Below are 18,643 nucleotides of genomic sequence, written 5' to 3'. Positions count from 1 at the left end.
TCATTTTGGAGGAGGGGTAGAGTCCCTTTGGCCATGTTAGCTGTGTGTCTTAATAGGTACCTGGGTTTTCAAATCAGCCTCATGTGAATTTAGTAGGTATGTTGCACTTCTTCAGAGAACAGTGACCTAGTAGATGAGATCACAAGGGTCTATTTAATGTGCTGACTAATTGCCTACTACAAATATTAGAGAAGCATCTCTAATATATTTTTTTCTCTTCTCTTGAATTGCTTTAATAGAAATCCATAGCCAAAAGGATTACACAAGACAAAAATGGCTTGTGGCTGATTTTTTTAAACATAAATAGCTTATACTTTATTGTCAAAAAATTTTGCACATCACCACCATCACAAATACTGAACTTGATTTTATGAAAGTTACAATTCTAAGGCAAGATAATACTATGAACATCCACCTGGTCTTCTTTTCTTCAGTATAACAGCCAAGACTTGGGTTAGAACCTAACCCAAGCAGACATGAAAATTTGGTCTTTTAGTTTTCAAACAGTCTAATACACATGCATATGGACTAGGAAGCATTTCTGTGTGCTTCAAGAAACTTGGTCAGGTGTACAGCCAAGATATGGATAACCGACAAGTTTAAAAGAAATACATACATGTCTAGTTACAGATTCTAACTCAGTACAGTACAGTAAAACAAGTAAGCTGCAACTTTTACACACCTGAAAAAGTTGACAATATCAAAAAGCAGATTCAAGATCAGGCGGACAATAGCTAGGTTTTAGGAATACTTCACACCTTTCACAAGCCATATGAAGCCTTACCATTGTGCAACCTGGGAATTTCAGAGCTAGAAAGCATAATCTCAAAATAATTGCTTTGTCTCTTTTCTTACACTGGATCCCTGATGTTTTCCTAGCTCTTGCAGTCTTCTACAATCATCTTTCAGATTTTCACCCAAGGGCATTGAATCATATCTCTTCTACACATGACCTTATCCTTCTCATGTCTCCCCTGTTTGCAGAGAGCTGGTCAAAGTCCTGGAGATGGAAACGAACTGCCAACTGATTGACCATTTTCCTCAAGGTAAGAAATGCAGAAATAACTTGGAAAGTAAGGAAGATAGTGAAGATGATATGTATTGCTTTTTCCAAGGGCAGATTTGTTAGGCCTTCATTTAAGAGCAAGAATAGAATTAAAGGCAGCTGTAGTAGAAGGCTCAAAAGCCAAAAGCCAGCCAACTCGGGAACCTGCAGTGATAACACATAAGGAGAGTAAGATCAGTAAAATGTAGTTTTTTTGTTTATATACACAAACAAGTACCTAGTACTACTATGGATCTATATTATAGGTTTTAGGAGTAAACCAAAAGGAATATGACACAATTATTTCCCTTAAAGGCCTTAGTCTAGACAAGAAAAGTAAATCCTAGCTACTCAGGAGGCTGAGATCTGAGGATGGCGGTTTAAAGCCAGCCCGGGCAGGAAAGTCCATGAGACTTATCTCCAATTAATCACCAGAAAACCAGAAGCAGTGCCTGTGACTCAAGTGGTAGAGCGCTCGGCTTGAGCTGAAGAGCTGAGGGACAGTGCCCAGGCCCAGAGTTCAAGCCCCACAACTGACAAAAAAAAAAAAGTAAATGGGAAAACAGTCCTAGAACAGCATACTTTAGTAAATAATTAAATGCACCATTTAGAGGTACAGACCAAATGTTACTAGAACTAACAGTATTAGGGCAGGTGAAAGGCTCTTAAAAGTGGTGCAGAAGAAGACAGAAGAAGGTTAAGTAACCAAATGTGAAGCAAGTATGATTGGGAATCAACATAGCCTGGCCTGGAGAGTTGGGTTAAGACATGGCAAGAAATTTTTTTAATGCTGTAAGATATGGTAAGGAGCCAATTTAAACCCTAGAAAGCTACAGAAATATTCTAATATTCTAGAAATTATAGATGGCTAGGCAGCATGATGATTCAGAAAACATGGTCCTAGCATTAAAAAAAAATGTAATAATTTCCCTTCTACTTCTCAGTAAGGATCCAAAGAGACATGATGAATTAGTCAAATATTTTGAAGACTGATAAGAGGGAAAATTATCAGTTATTGTATACTGACTCTGTTTTGGTTCTTTATATAATGATTTTACTTCATCTCTACAAACTTGGGAAATAAATATTATTTTCCTTATACATGAGGAAACCTGAGCTCAAGAGATTAAACAAATAGACTGCAGTGGGAGAAATGGTCAAGTTGGAGCTAGACCTTAAACTCAGGCCTGTGTCTTTCTACCACACTCACTGCTTTATACCTGAACTGCAGGGGAAAGGAAAGTTGTGCAGGGAGGGAGAGGGAGAAAACAAGGGAGGGGATAACAATGTCTGACAAGAAATATACTCATTACCTTACTTATGTAGCTGTAACCCCTCTGACATCACCCTTACAATAAACCAAAATTAAAAACAAACAAAAAAGCAAAAACCTTACTGCGTTAATGCATTGGATTGAAAGGAAGGGAAGAAGAGCCCACCTTCTCCTGTAGGTTGCCCATGTAGCCCAGGTACAACCGGATGGCTTCAATTAAGGTGATTAGGATGATAACAGTGATCACAATGAATTTGTAGTAATCAGGCAAGACTGAATACTAAAACAAACAAAAAAAGCAAACCATGATTGTAAACTTTTACATCTAGTAATACTCTGGCACAGACAGAAAAAAAAAAAAAGAACTGCTGCTGACAATGTAACAATGTTGTGGAAGGGCAGAAGTTAAGAAGGACAGACTCACCTTCATGTGAAGCATCATAAGGCAGCTCACCCACCAAAGTGGGAAGAAGTAAGTGTTAAAGTAAAGTGACATCTGCAGTGCCAAACTGGAGACCATTTCACTATCTACAGAAGAACCAGGGAACAAAGTCTTAATTCTGGTTGATATCCTATAAATATTTCATTCCCAGAGAATTAATAACTAATATTGGTGTGATAAAACTCAAAATTTCAGGCCCACTTATAAAAACAACAGTGAAAAGAATATTCATCCTAATATCTTTTTGTTTAAATATTGGTTATCTGGAACTATGCTTCATATTTTTCAATTACTTATTTTACCATTTCAGTCCATTTCAGTCTGCTGACTTTTTTTTTTTTTTTGCAAACTACTGGTATAGACTGAATGTGGAATGTCAGTATGAATCCTGTTGAACAACTGCCTCCTTCATAGACTTCTTAAAAGAGCCTATAAAATCAATGTATAAAATATATAAAACCAAATCTTTTAAAGGTTAGTAATTGTTCATAAAAAATTTAAAATTTATAAAGTTTTATAAAAATGTCCTATAAACCTTGTATAAAATTATAAACACAGCCTTTTTTTCAGAAAATCCTGTCCTACTTAGTACCCAATCCAATGATACCTTTCCATAATTCTTTCTTGATCATATCCTCTAACCCCAGAAAAAATTTTCTTTTCCCTCCAGGTACTTACCACTTTCAACTATGTAAGTGCTGACAAAAAAGCCCATATTTCCCTCACCAAGACACAGGCTGGTACATTGAAAAGACTGTAGGCTTTGGAGTCTAAATAAACCTGGAAGCCAGATTTGTGATAAATTATATTATTAATATTTGTGTGTGTGTGTGTGTGTGTACGTGTACATGTACCAGTACTGGGGGTTGAACTGAGGACCTCTTGCTCTGACAGCTGGCTCTACCACTTGAACCATGTCTCTACTTCTAGTTTTTTTGCCAGTTAATTGGAAATAAGAGTTTGGTGAGTGTGTATGTCTAGGCTTGCTCTAACATTTCATTCTCAAGGATTAATACTAAGGATTTTAGGTATCAGTACTAAGGATATACAGTCACATGAAAGAGCCAATGGTACTTGGCCACGATAAATTATTTAATCTTTTTGAGCCTTAACTTCATCATATGTGAAATGGGAACACTAAGACTACCTCACAGGCTGCTTATAAAGGTTAGGGATATTATAAATTATTTCTCCCATAGTACTGTGGCATCCAGAGTTGACACTAAATAGTATTAGTCCACTTTCCTTCTCATAATCAGATTGAAGACCCTCCTATCACTAATAACTTGATTTATACATTGTGAATACTAAATACACATAAACAGAACTTGTGAAAGCACACTGTCATAGGACATGACCTTTGCCATTGTGATGAGTTCCAATTATTGAACACCGACTACATAATACCTTTTGCTTTTACTTAAGGGCCTTCAATTAAGAACCAGATTTTAAAGGTATAGTACTATAAAACACATCCTAAATGCAACTAAATTCTGAAGAGTAGATATACATTTTAACATTCTCTAAATGTAAGATTTTACAAAGACTTTAACATTGTTGTTGATAGCATTATTGTTGCTGTTGTTATTTTGGTTGGTCTTGGGGCCTGGGCGCCTGTCCCTGAGCTCTTTTGCTCAATGCACTCTATCACTTTGAACCACAGGACCACTTCCAGTTTTCTGGTGGTTTACTGGTGGTTTATTAGAGATAAGAGTCTTCCTGCCCTGGCTGGCTTTCAACTACATTCCTCAGATCTCAGCCACCTAAGTAGTGAGGATTATAGGTGTGAGCTACTAGCACTCAGCAAGACTTTAACATTTAAAAAATAATTTTAAAATTATCTTTAAGAAGCTGTACATAGGGGTTTCAATTCAATATACCCATTTGAGTACAATATATCTTGAAGATAATTTTTAAATTTTTTTCTACAGCTAAGTCTTTTTAGCTATCACAATAATTTTAAAATATAAGAAATAATCATGGTCTTTCATGATTATTATCATCTACTTTTCCTGAACTAAGTTATTAAATTGCCAATGATAAAGCAATGAATTCTTAAAATGTTTAACCTGGAGACAACTTACCATCCTAGAATTGTTTTTAATCCATAATGGTATAATTTGTGGTCAGCTGTAGATATGAGAATGATATAAACTTGTCACTGCAGTATAAATAAATCTACTTTAAAAAATGTGGGGAAATAATGATAAATTGGTTAAACTAAACATTGTAGTACTTTAGGGGCAGAAATTATACTCAAAAATTTGCCTAGGAGGTTAAGGCAACTTAGTGAGACCATGTTTTCAAAACACAGTTAATAAAAACCCAACTGAGTAAGGGTGGCTCATCCCTATAATCCTAGTTATATGGGAGGCTGAGATCTGAGGATCAAGGTTCCAAGCCAGCCCAGGCAGGAAAAGTCTATGGGACTCTTATCTCCAGTTAACCACTAAAAAGCTAGAAGTGGAGCTGTGACTCAAATGGTAGAGCGTTAGTCTTCTGCCAAAAGGTTCAGGGACAGTGCCCAGTCCTTGAATTCGGGTCCCAAGACTGGCACAAAGAGAAACCCCAACAACCAAAACTGTTAGGGATGAAGTTCAGTGATAGAGCACTTACCTAGCATGAGGGTTCAAATTACACAAAAATTCAAGTTGAGTTCTATGTACATAATTTAAATTAAAACATCAATGTAGTTGGGCAAACTACTGGCCAACAATGTTCTTGAATTGATAGCTAAAAACATGGTTTTCGCATGGTTAGATGATTGAGTAATGTTTTGTGACATATCCGAACCCTATGAAATTCATATTTTGGTGTCTGTAGCTACAGCTTTACTGGTACAGGGCCATGTCCATGCAAGCACTACAAGTACTGTCTATGGCAGTAGCCATGTACAACCTATGAAATGTAAAATATTATCTGGCTTTTTCAGTAAACATGTACTGACCCTGTACAACATGAATCATCAGAGTTTAGTGCCTATAAAGCCTCATTTTAAGAGTCAGAAATATAGAAACCTAATTGTTGACATTTTTCTCGGTGCATCATCCTAAATCCATAATGAAAAAAAGCCTACATCTGAGGATACGCAAATGATCAAGGAGCAAAAATGGGGACTTTTTCCTCTGTCCACTTAAAAAACAAAACAAAACTCCTCACAGCCAACCTTTTCCGAAAGGAAAACAATTAAATGATTGAAAATCATATGTGTTTGGCTGACAGTGTGCAATCATGACGACTTAGGAGGCAAAGGCGCTTTGGAGCAAACTGTATTATCACTTGTCATCATGCTGAAGGTAGAATCCTGTTTTTTTTTTGTTACTAGATTTAGGAGAAGAATTGTATCTAGACCTGGGAGAAGAAGGCAGGCAGGGGAAGTGTGGATGCAGGTTCTCATACATGGCAGCTGTCCCTGGATATGGATAGAGGTTGAAAGTGACTCAGGAAATGGTCTTCTCTGCTGGAAAACAGCTCCAGGGGAAACGTGGTTCTGGCTGGGAGAACAGAACGGGTGACGCCGTTTCACTGGGGAGGGGACGGGAGGTCAGGAACGGGGGACTCTTCCTGCGGCCTCCCAGCCCGGACGGCAAAGCCAGGGCAGGCCTGGGCGGATGGCTGCGCTGCAGAGGACGCTCTTTATGTTGGCTATTTGCGTCTCCTCGCAGGCAGCGCTGGGCCTCACGGGGCGGAAAGGCTGGCACGTCCTCCGGCGCTGCGCTGGCAGGGAGCCGGCCCAGTGCACCCAACCAGCCCAGGCCGGGCTCCAGATCCCTCCTTGGGCCGAGTTCTCCGCACTGCGGAGACGGGGCTGAGGCCGAAACCGCCATTTTAGGTTCGGGCACGACATGAACGTTCCAAAACCCGTGCGTGGGCCTGGGCCACTCACCGGGACCCTCATGGTGCTCCGGCTCTGTCCGGCTGGAGTCGCTGAACACCGTCCGGCTGAAGTTTCCCAGGCGCTGGCGCACAGGGTCTGGCAGCTCCATGCCTGAGCCCCCAGTCCCCCTCGACCCCCGGCAGACGCTGGCGGTTCTGCGGTTTCCACACAGACGCCCGCTCGGCTGGTTTCCACGGCAACCACGGCAACGCCGTGGGCGCGCGTCTGCCCCGAGTTCGCGTGCACGCGCCGGCAGGGGAGAGGCGGGGGGGGGGGGCGGGGGGGGGCCGTCGGGAGCCGCAGAGAGGTGCTCCGATGCCTGGAGCCTGCGGAACGGCCGATCCCCTGGCGTGAGCTAGGCCCCACCGTCTTAAAAATAAAATAATAAAATAAACTGCGTGGGGTTTACTATTAGTGGGAATGCACATTGATGCAACATGTTTAAAAGGGGGAAATGTAGACCAAAACACAGCTTAAAGACTGTTGGCGACCCCACTCCCCCGGCTCCTCTTCTATGGAGGCGGAGGATTAATAAAGGAAGGAGATGATTTAAAATAGCAATGGCAGTTACTTCTAGGTGGAAGGATTGTGAATGATTTAAAATACTTTGTATCAATATTTTCCATCTTTCAAGGAAAATGTATTAAATATCACTTGGAAGGCAGGGGCAGGAGGATCCTAAATTCAAGGCCAGCTTGGGTTGCATACTGAACTCCAAGCCAGCTTGGATTACATTGCAACACCTTGCAAAAATTAAAATAATGTCAGGTGCCAGTGGCTCACACCTTTAATCCTTGCTCCTCGGGGCACTTGGATCTGAGGCTATGTATGGTTGGGGAGACAAAGCTGTGAGACTCTTATCTCCAGGTCAGCAGTGAAAAGCTGCAAGTGAGGGGTGGCACAAGTGATAGAATGCCAATCTTGAGCATAAAAACTAATCATGAATGTGAGGCTTTTAGTTCAAGCCCTAGTGCGTGTGTGCGCGCGCGCGCGCGCGCACACACACACACACACACACACACTAACCTCATCTATAGTTGATAAGGATTTTCTAGGTTGGAGTAGCCATAAGTGGTGATATTTTAGTGAAGCATGCATGCATTCATGTTGAGTGTATGAGTGTATACTTAGGAGTAGAATTACTGGGTCCATTACTGTAACAGCCAGCTTTAATAGATGCTGCTAAGAGGTTTTCAAAGTGAAGGTAGCAACTCCAGCCATACATGAGCATTCCTGTTACTTGTGCTCCGCCAGCACTTGTGATTTCCCTTTTCCTTTTAGCCTTTCTATGGTTGTGTAGCAAATGGCATCATCTTTTTACAGTCAAAAGGAAAACCACACAGGATTATATAAATATCATCAGGAAGATATGGGAAGAAATAGATATGTGGCTGGAATTTAAAAGTAATTCAGCGAATGTTGGATACACTTCTACTTGCTTTTCAGGTGCTATACTGGGCTAATTAGGGATGTGGTTCCTCTTCACCAAGCTCAGCCCAGTGAGAGAGTGACTGACACAGAGGCAGGTAAGTACGGTACCCTGCATGGTGCTCTAATAGAAGAACATGGATGAAGAAGCAATTAATTCTAGTTGGGGACATTAGGGAAAAGCTGGCTTTTTAGTCTCTCATTTCAAGATGGGTCTCAGGCCTGCATCTGCAAAAAGGTTCTCAGCACACTTCTGAAGCTGACTTAGGTGTCCTCCTCTGTAATGAACAAACATCTTCTTGTTGCTTTGGGCACACAATTAGTCTCTCTGTTGCATGACTGTCTAATTACATGTCTGTCTCTATTACTACTATACAAGCTCTTTGAGGTCAGAGGTAGACTTCATCATTTGATACCTAGCCTAGACTTAGAGCTAGGTGATTACTGAATGGACAATGGGAAGAAAAGGCCTAATGACCACTCCTACAGCTTATTGGATAGTGCAAGGATTTACCCAGCCTTTGTGTAAGGTATACTCTGTACAGCACTGAATTATAGCAGCCAAAGGTAAATAAGGCTGGGGCGTCACTCAAATGGTGAAGTGGCTGTTTAGCAAGCATAAGACCTTGAGCCGCCAAAAAAAAAAAAAAGTCCCATTACTAGTAAAAAAAAAATTAAAATTAAATAATAAGCAGTTTAAAGCAACTAAGAGTCACCTTTTAGCTATCAGTGAACAAAGAGCTGGACACTGGTGGCTCACACCTAGTCTACTCAGGAGGCTGAGATCTGAGGATGGAGGTTCAAAGCTAGCCCAGGCAGAAGGCAAAGACTCCATAATCACCAGCAAAAAGCAGGCAGGAGATGTGGCTTAAGTATTAGAACACAAGCCAAAGGAGTAAGCCAAGCAAGCATGAGACACCCACCTCATCCCAGTTCAAACCTATGTACCACAAAAAATACATAAGTAAGAAAATTAATGAAAAGAAGAGGCAATGGTGATGTAACAATAAGTTAAAGGACAGAATTTAAGAGGAAGGCAATGTGCTTGGGAAATAGTTGTGTCTTATGGATTCAAAAATGATAGAAAGGGCTTCTGTTCTTAAAGTATTTAAAGTCATGTGGAGCATTCCATGCAAGATTCGTATCTAGTTCTACAAAGTTAACCTGTTTAGTTCTTATACCAATGTTAATGTTAAGGATAATTGCTATTCCTTCAGCTAATTGCTTAATGTATTACATTGGGGTTTAGTTACATTTATGGTTCGCTTATTTATCTTCAGAAAAAAATTGAGGCTCATGATGACTCATTTTGCTTTAACAAGAGGCAGAGTTGTTTGGTATTATTATTATTATTATTATTATTATTATTATTATTATTATTATTATTATTATATTTACCAGTGCCAGGGCTTGAACTCAGGGCTTGGGCACGTCCCCTGAATGTCTTTATGCTCAAGTCTAGTGTACTACCACTTGAGCCACAGTGTCATGTCTGGCCTTTTCTGAGTAGCTCATTGGAGATAAGAGTCTCACTGACTTTCTTGCCTAAGCTGGCTTTAAACTGTGGTTCTCATATCTCAGCCTCCTGAGAGTAGTTAGGATTATAGGTGTGAGCCACCAGTACCCAGCTGGTATTATGTGAAAAAAACTGATTCAGTGAGTTATTTAAATTACTCCTTGGCATAGTGAAAATATAAAATCTTTCCATTTGATACTAATAGTTGAGAAATAATACCTTATGAGAGTATGTCACTCAGTTTATTGCTTAAAACTGATCTAAGAAAAATTTCTAAGAATGTAGATAAATGATATATTTTGGGTATAATATCTTCAAATATGGTTCCACATCACAATTCACGTTAAATTTTTTAATTCTAAATTACCTGGAAGGTAATCTATAATCTTCCATTGTCAACAGATAATCAAAGCTTTTTGAATCCCTCATACAATATATTCTATTCACAGTACTTTTCAAAGGTTTATAAGAAAGCACTAGGCTATGAATTACAGAGAAAGACAAATCTCATGAAAGGAAGTTTTATATTATAGTAAGTGATATTTCAAGGCTGACTTTAATATTTTGCCTTAAAAGTCACCCCACTGAGTATTTTTATTAGAAAAATCCTTTCCCTTTAAAAATGCTATTTATATTCTAGCTTTTGGTTGTGTGGCATTTCTTGTGTCAGCCTATCATACTGTCCTCTGCTGCGCCAGGCAGCTGCTCTGTGCGTCACGCTATGAGGGAGAGGGCAGTGTCAAGCCGAGGGAGAAAGATCAGAAACACAAAACCCTTACGGACACCTCAGACCTGCTGAGTAATTTGTGATTCTGAGTAGAAGTGAATGGTTATTTTATTGAATAAGTTCCATTTTTAGTAGTAACAGGCTTACTCTACTAAGGTATGTGTAAAGCATAAATTATGTCTCCTTTTATGGCAGAATATTTATTCGTTTGTTTGTTTGTTTATTTGTCAGTCATGGGGCTTCAACTCAGGGTGCTGTCCCTGAGCTTTTTTTGTTCAAGGCTAGTGTTGTACCACTTTGAGCCACAGCCCTACTTCTGGCTTTTTTGGCACTTAACTGGAGATAAGCGTCTCACAGACTTTCCTACCCAGGCAGGCTTTGAAGACCCTCAGATTTCAGCCTCCTGAGTAGCTAGCATTACAAGCATGAGCCACCAGTGCCCAAGAAAATTGATCCTCATTATTTACTCTGGCTTTTTGGTAGTTTATTGGAGATGAGTCTCACCAACTTTCCTGCTCAGGCTGGCTTTGAATTACAATCCTCTGATTTTGGCCTCCTGAGTAGCTAGGATTACAGGTGTGAGCCACTGGGGCCTGACCACTGCACTAACTATGGATGGTTTATTCCTTGTTCCCATTGGCTGGTCTTAAATTGTGGTTCTGTGCCTTTTGTCTTCAGTGAGTTGAATTTTCATATTGCTTAGTGATGTTCAATTTTCTTTCGTAATCACATCAATGTTGCAAGGACATAAATGTTCTAAATGGATAGGCTAGTCTGAAAAGTATACATACATGTAAAGAGTTCAAATAAATTTGAATTATTATATATGTGTATGTGAAGGTGAAAACTCTTCAAGAAAATGTTTGCTTTGGAAAATAGAAAAATTGTTGTAATTACTGCTCATAAAATTTAGAGAAGCACTGTCTTGTTTCTCCTCAGTAAATATCTCTCTCCCCTTCCCAAAATCACTATTATCTTGTAGAGATTTTTTAACCTGATTTTATTTATTCCTTTTTGTGCTTCTCTCACTTAACATTACATTTGCAAAATTCATCCATATCATTATAACAGTAACCCATTTGTTTTCAGTGCTGCGTAATGTTCTGCTATTTGAATATACCATGAATTTTTATTATACACATGATGATAAAATTTGTAGGGTTTTCCAGTTTGGGCTTTTTTTTTTCTGCCAGTCCTGGGGCTTGAACTCAGAGCCTAGGCACTGTCCCTGAACTTCTTTTGACAAGACTAGCACTCTACCAATTGAGCCACAATGTCACTTACGGCTTTTTCTGTTTATGTGATACTGAGGAGTCGAACCCAGGGCTTCATGCATGCTAGGCAAGCACTCTACCACTAAGCCACATTCCCAGCTCCAGTTTGGGCTATTTTGAAAAGTGCTGCTGGATGATTGCTAATATTTCATTTCAGATATTCATATTTTTTGCTCATGAGTACAAATGGACTCTAATTTTCTTTTCTTGTGATGTTTTTGTTAATTTTTGGTATGAAGGTTATAATGACCTCATAAAATTCTTGCAAATGTTCTCTTTCTATTCTCTGAAGGAGTGTGAGATTGATGCTTTTCTTATTACACAGTATTTGAAAGAATCTACCATAAAAACCATCTGTGCCTGAAATTTTCTTTGTAGGAAATATATAGTTTAACTTTTGTGTATGGATTTAGAACAATGCAGATTATCTGTTTTTGTTGTTCTGGTCCTGGCTGCTTGAACTCAGGGCTAGGTGCTATCCCTGTGCTTTTATGCTCAAGCCATAACTCCACTGCTGGCTTTTTGGTAATTTATTAGACCCAAGAGTCACACAGACTTTCTTACCTGGGCTGGCTTTTAACTGAAATCTTCAGGTCTTAAACTCCTGAGTAGCTAAGATTACATATGTGAGCCACCAGGGCTGGGCCCTTTTTACTATTCTTCATTTGGATAGGGTCTATATTGCTGTCTCACATTTCCTTCTTTTTTTTCTTTTTTTTGTCACTCATGTGGCTTGAACTCTGGGCCTGGGCACTGTCCCTCAGCTCTTCAGATCAAGGCGAACACTCTACCACTTGAGCCACAGTACCACTTCCAGTTTTCTGGTGGTTAATTGGACATAAGAGTCTCAAAGATTTACCTACCCAGGCTGGCTTTGAACCACAATTCTCATATCTCAGCCTTCTGAGTAGCTAGAATTAGAGACATGAGCCACTGGTACCTAGTTCAATTGTATTAGTTTTTAAAAGAAACTTTTTCTATTGTCTGTTTTCATCGTTAATTTCTATCATTATCTCCACCCCCCCCCCCACAGTTTTAAGATATTTTGAAATTATCTTAAGAGCTTAGGAGTTTGGAGTTATTACTCCTTCTCATGGACTGACCTATTTATCATTATGAACACTCCTGCTTTGAATGCTCTGAAGTATGCTGTGACTTTTAGCTTTCTTTTTGGGAAGTATTTAATAGCATCTACTTTTCCATGTTTCTATTCTCTTCTTTCCTTTTCTTTTTGTGTGTGTCAGTACTGGGGTTTGAACTCCCTTAGGCCTGGGGTGCTTTCTCTGACTTTTTTCACTTACAGCTGGCACTCTACCCCTTGAGCCACAGCTCTACTTCCGGCTTTTTTTTGTGGTTAATTGGAGGCAAAAGCCTCATGGACTTTCCTACCTGGGGTGGCTTCAAACCATGATCCTCAAAATCTCGGCCTCCAGAGTAGAGTTGGCTTTTTTCACCATTTTAAACTCTGCATTCTATGAAGTACCCCGTTTTCGGATGCCCCCTATAGACCACCAGAGACCATGATCAAAGGAAACAGCAAAGTCTCGTTTATTGCAAGCTCAAGCTTGGTCCTCCGTGGTAACCGGTGACGCTACCGGTGACGCTAAGAGGCCCAGAGCGTAGAATCAGCACAGTTTTTATAGTATTGAACAAACAACTTTAAGGAATTTTTACATAAGAAATTACATGATTGGTTAACATTTAAAGCAAGCTAAGTTGGGCAAGTATGATTGGTTGACCTTTACAGAAAATATCCTTGGTCCATAGCTTGAGCACAAACGGTTATGAGTCACACCTGGACCAACAGTATGCATGGCATGTTTCGCCCTGGGCTCTGAAGAACCAGTTGGTCGGAACATTACATGGTCAGAACATTATATGGTTTTACCTGAAACTCTTAGCCCTAGGTCACTCAGGGGCAAAGTCACTCAGATGCTAACACCTGCCTTAAGCAGATGCCATCTATGGCTCCAAGAATTGTTTTGTGCATGGTTCTGTCATAAATTCCTGGCATCGGGGCTAAAGTGGGCCATGAGTTAAGTCGCAGAACTGAGATGGGGTCTTAAGTAAAATGGAGTTGCTTAGGTTTCTCATTCTAAAGGTGCATTTTATAGGTAGCCTGTAATTTTTTCAGTGTTTCTAACAATTTTTGTTTTTTAAATGGGTATTTGAGTCCATTCAGATTTTAATACTTAAATTACTTCTAATAATTAAATATTTATAAATATATATTACATAATATTTTTCTGAAACTATTGTCTTAGCACTAACTCCAAATGTGTCCCACTTTTTCTATATCTCCATTGCTATTCTTTATTACTTTGTTATGGATTTACAAATTAATATTATACTACTTCAAGGGCTTTAGGAGATACAACTTGCCTCTCTTCTGTCTTTTGTATTAAAGTTGTTATGCATTTTAATTGTACATATAGTCAAACATTATAATAGACTACTATCATTCATGCAGTTAATATCAATTTACATTTACCTAGATTTTTATTCTTTCCTTTTTTTTTTTTTTTTTTTCAGAATTGGGGTTTGAACTCAGGGCCTTTTACTTGTTCAGCTTGTTTGCTGGGTAGGTTGGTCCTCTACTACTTGAGCCAATTCCAGCTGTTTAATTGGAAATGAAGTCTCACAGAGATTTCTGCCCAGGCTGACTTTGAGCTGTAATCCTCTGGATAGCTATGGTTACAGATGTGAGCCAAAAGTGTCTAGCTGAGATTTTTAAACTTTTTTTAAATGCAAATTTAACGAGGTGGACATCGCCTCACATGTTAGGAAATGGAAAGACTTGGAAAAAATCATATTAGTGAAGTAAGCCAGACCCAAAGAAACATAGGTCCCATGGTTTCCCTTATTTATAATAATTAGTATACATCTAAGATAATTTTATCAGATGAGCATAAAAGCTCAAAAGCTATGTACATATGACCATACAAGATGATGTTAAGTGAAATGAACCCCAGGATAGGGACACAAGGAGGTTTTTCTTTGTTGTTGTATTTTTAATGTACTATGTGATTTTCTTTTGTTTCTTTTGTATGTTCTTCCCCCTATGGTATATCCCCTGTTGTCAGGGGATAACAAAATGATGAAACAAGGACACATGATGACCCATTGCCACAATGATACCCACAGGACATTATGTTGGAAATGATCTTTACAACTTTGGTGTGGGGAGGAGGTAGGGGAAAGAAAGGATAGTAGGAAAAAAAGGAGGGGGTAACAATGTTCGAAAAGAAATGTAATCATTACCTTACTCATGTCACTGTAACCCCTCTGTACCGCATCTTTACAATAAAATAAAATTTTAAAAAATCGAATGAGGTGCATACTACTTCATGTGCTTTGATATATTTCGGATTCAAAAAATCTTGTGTATTATCTCTCCAAATGTTGTTTCTTCCTCCATTTTCTTTTTTTTACTTTCTGTTTTTGGAATTTCATATTTAAAATTGAACGTTTTGTGGCAACACATATCTCTTCAGCTTTAAGGATGTGTTTTCTCTCTTTCCCCCACTCTCCATGCTTGGTCTGTGAGTATATTTAGCAGTACAACTGTTGCTTCCTTGGCAGGGCATACTTACTAAGAACAAATCATGTCACTCTAACCTTCGTTTTCTGCTTCGTCAGAATTAGCCGCGTGGTGAAAGTAGTCACATCAATCAGTCACTGAGGATTTCTTTCTGGATGAAAACTCCTCCCACCCCCCTACTCAGGGAAGCAGGGTTAGGCTGTCTTTTGCAGAGAGGTGGCCCAGCCCAGGAGTCCTCTCCCTGATTCAGAGTAAGATAGTCTAGGAAAGATCCTATCGTTAATTGCAAAAGGAGAGTAAACAAATCCTGAATCAGAAGCCTGTACCATAGGCCATAACAGAGAGACAGAGAAGACTTTTTCCACAACTGCCTAGCTGTTCCTGGAAGCTATTTAGTGCTAGTACAAAACGTATCATCTTACAAGAAATCTTATTTCTGAAGGTGGTTTGAATGAGTCTGTTCTTTACACTCAAAAGAGAAATGTATGTCTTAGTTTTAGCAAAATATTTCATTAAAACATGTAATACTTTATGTATATTTTTGAGAAATTTTCACTTCTTGCTGTGACTATGTATATTTGTCCTTTTGACTTTATTCGATTGAACACTCATCATCACTTCTGTTGAAGGCATACTTTATCAAATTTACTGAAGAAAATCATTTTGTTTAACCAGATCTTATAGGCTGTAACAATGGTTAAATCTAGTAAAATAACACAATAGACAATTTTGATTACAAAAATATTTTCATTTTTAAATATTTAGAAAGTTATTGGAAAAAGTAATTTTGTACTTAATAGTCTATTTCTTGTGAAAATAATTATGATTATAGTATTATTTTTTAAAGCATTAAAACCTATTTTTATTTTTTTAAATTTTTTTAAGGCTGATATTTATTTGGAAACAAACTATAATAAGAGACACTAGGGGCTGGGAAGGTGGCTCAGCGGTAGAGTGCATGCCTTGCAAGCATGAGGCCCTGGGTTCGATTCCTTAGCACCACATAAACAGAAAAAGCCGGGAAGTGGTGCAGTGGCTCCAGAGGTAGAGCGCTAGCCTTGAGCTGAGGGACAGCGCCCAGACCCAGAGTTCAGGCCTCATGGCTGGCAAAAAAAAAAAAAAAAAAAGAGACAATAATCTTCTTACAAAATAATTATTATTCTAGTACAACATATTCATTTGACTAATATCTTCTCAGAATAATACCATAATTCTAAATTTATTTTTGCTTAAAAATTATAAAGTTTTTCAAACCATTAAATTCTTTCAATTGCATTATTATATAGTGTGGGTTATGAAACAATATGTTGTTATACAGAGGTAATTAAAATGATTTCCCCTCTTTTCCTGCCTTTAAGATTACTGTGAACAATCTGTTTTTTGTTTGTTTGTTTGTTTTGTTTTTTGTGCCACTCCTGGGGCTAGAACTGAGAGCCTATACATTGTCCTTGAGCTTCTTTAGCTTAAGCCTAGTGTGTTACCATTTAAGCCATAGCTTCACTTATGCTTTTTTGGTAGCTTATTGGAGATAAGAGTCTCATGGACTTTCCTTTACAGGTTTGTTTTCCACTGTGATCCTCAGATCTCAGCCTCCTGAGTAGCTAGGATTACAGGCGTGAGCCATCAGCGCCCAGCTAAAGATTTTCATTGTTCAGAAGTTAAGTCTATCCATTTTATTGCTTTTACCTTTCATATTTGAAGATAAACTGTATAGCTATTTTATCTTTATACCTTAGCTAATTAATACTTAATATAAATATGCAAAAGTCTGGCTCATAGGTTCAGATTACCAATTAGTAACCTCCGAATGAGGCAGTTATGATGGTGCCAGCAAACTGCGTTGGCTGCCAAAAAACTACTCAGATGTTGGGTTTTGTTGACAGAGGTTAAGGTCCAGAGCCAGGGAGGCCGCAGCCCTGGCCTACTGACAAAAGGATTGAGCCTGACAGGATATTTGATTTAGATATGCTGTGGTTATTCATTTTGTTTGCTAATATTTGACCAATTGTCAGGGAGAGCTTGTGTGGTGAAAATAATCCCTCATCTTCAAGACAGAGAAGACATGTTTTCATAGCAGAATAAAGCACATTTAAACATAAAGCTTCAGTAGTTTTTGTTTAGACTTCTAAGATAGCTTCAGAGATTGTCTAATGCAAATTTTACAGGCATTACATCTTCTCAGAAAAACCTCTATGCTTCTCATAATGTCAACTCAATTTCCAAGATGTATAGTACAGGCTTAACAAGTTAAATTTTCATGAAGTAGGTATTACAAATACAAAATTTAACACTAGATACCTTCGTGGTAAAAAATAACAAAGACATCAGGCTCTGGTAGCTCACACCTGTAATCCTAGCTACTCAGGAGGCTGAGATCTGAGGACTGCAATTCAAAGCCAGGCAGGAAAGTTCATAAGGCTCTTATCTCCAATTAACCACCAGAGAATCAGAAATGTAGCTGTAGTTTAAGTGGTAGAGTTCTAGCCCTGAGCACAAAATATCAGGGACAGAGCCCACACTCTGAGTTCAAGCCCCAGGACCCTCACAGAAACAAAACAAAAAATCCAAGTAAACAAAAAAGAAGAGAAGCAAGCCTGCACCTGTGCCTCTCTTTTATTCAACATTTTAAGAAAAGAAAAAGAAACAAACAATGTAAGAATAAGAAATGAAGTAGTAGGACTGGGAAGGTGGCTCAGTGGTAGAGCGCTTGCCTTGCATGCTCAAGGCCCTGGGTTCGATTCCTCAGCTCCACATAAGCAAAAAGAAAAAAAGCCAGAAGTGGTGCTGTGGCTCAAGTGGTAGAGCGCTAGCCTTGAGCTGAAGAGCTGAGGGACAGTGACCAGGCCCAGAGTTCGGGCCCCACGACCGGACCCCCCCCCCAAAAAAAGAAATGAAGTAGTAAAGTGTCATTATTCAAAATCAGAATTTCATATGCCTCAACTTCTTAGTGCTTATTTAGGCAATTTCATTAGCCATATATATCACATTTCAAGAGTGTTAGGCAGAAATAAACTGTAAAAGTTTTGTAGGAAAATAATCATGGTAAAAATGAAGGGACATTAAAAACCTAAAATAATAAAAAGATTTGGAAATATTTGAGCTGGTAAAAAGACTCACAGAAAGGGGGGGACCAAGATGGCGACGGAGCAGTAGGGAAACGCCACAGCTCTCTCCAACCAAAAAGAGAGTTCGAGTTCCAACGCTTAATCTCCCCAAGAGACTGACAACAACAAAAAGACGAACACTCAGAGAAAAACCAGAGGCGGAGAATAACAAAAAAAGAAAGAGAGGAAAAGAAGAATTTCAGAACAGAGAAAAGCGAAGACCCCTCCCCCAACCTTTACTGGCCGTGCGGCAGTGCGCCAAGCTGCCAGCCAGCCGGCCCGGCGGGGGCTGCCGGAGCCCCAGAGACACAGCAGAGACACAGGGGGTCGCTTTCAGATCACCAGGTACTGGTTTGCAGAACAGCGGATCGCCAGGAACAGAGAAATCTACCAGCCGGGAGTCTCCACGAGGATCC

The 18,643-nt window shown here is 39.2% G+C and overlaps 1 protein-coding gene across 1 annotated transcript; it reads right to left on the bottom strand.

The window, feature by feature from the left end:
- Window positions 1-274: 274 nt before the first annotated feature.
- LOC138815194 (transmembrane protein 17) lies at window positions 275-6,835 on the bottom strand. Its single transcript, XM_070004443.1, has 4 exons — window positions 6,647-6,835; window positions 2,743-2,846; window positions 2,485-2,598; window positions 275-1,210 (listed from the first exon to the last, which is right to left on the bottom strand). Exons 1-4 carry the CDS (start codon window positions 6,744-6,746, stop codon window positions 932-934), a joined length of 597 nt encoding a protein of 198 aa, XP_069860544.1. The 5' UTR covers window positions 6,747-6,835; the 3' UTR covers window positions 275-931.
- Between the last annotated feature and the right edge of the window lie 11,808 nt (window positions 6,836-18,643).

Source organism: Dipodomys merriami, unplaced genomic scaffold (genome assembly GCF_024711535.1).
Source record: "Dipodomys merriami isolate MVZ:Mamm:240054 unplaced genomic scaffold, mDipMer1.0.p SCAF_63, whole genome shotgun sequence".
NCBI lineage: Eukaryota > Metazoa > Chordata > Mammalia > Rodentia > Heteromyidae > Dipodomys > Dipodomys merriami.
The sequence above is the reverse complement of the archived record's forward strand: the minus strand, read 5'-3'. Positions and strand labels throughout refer to the sequence as shown.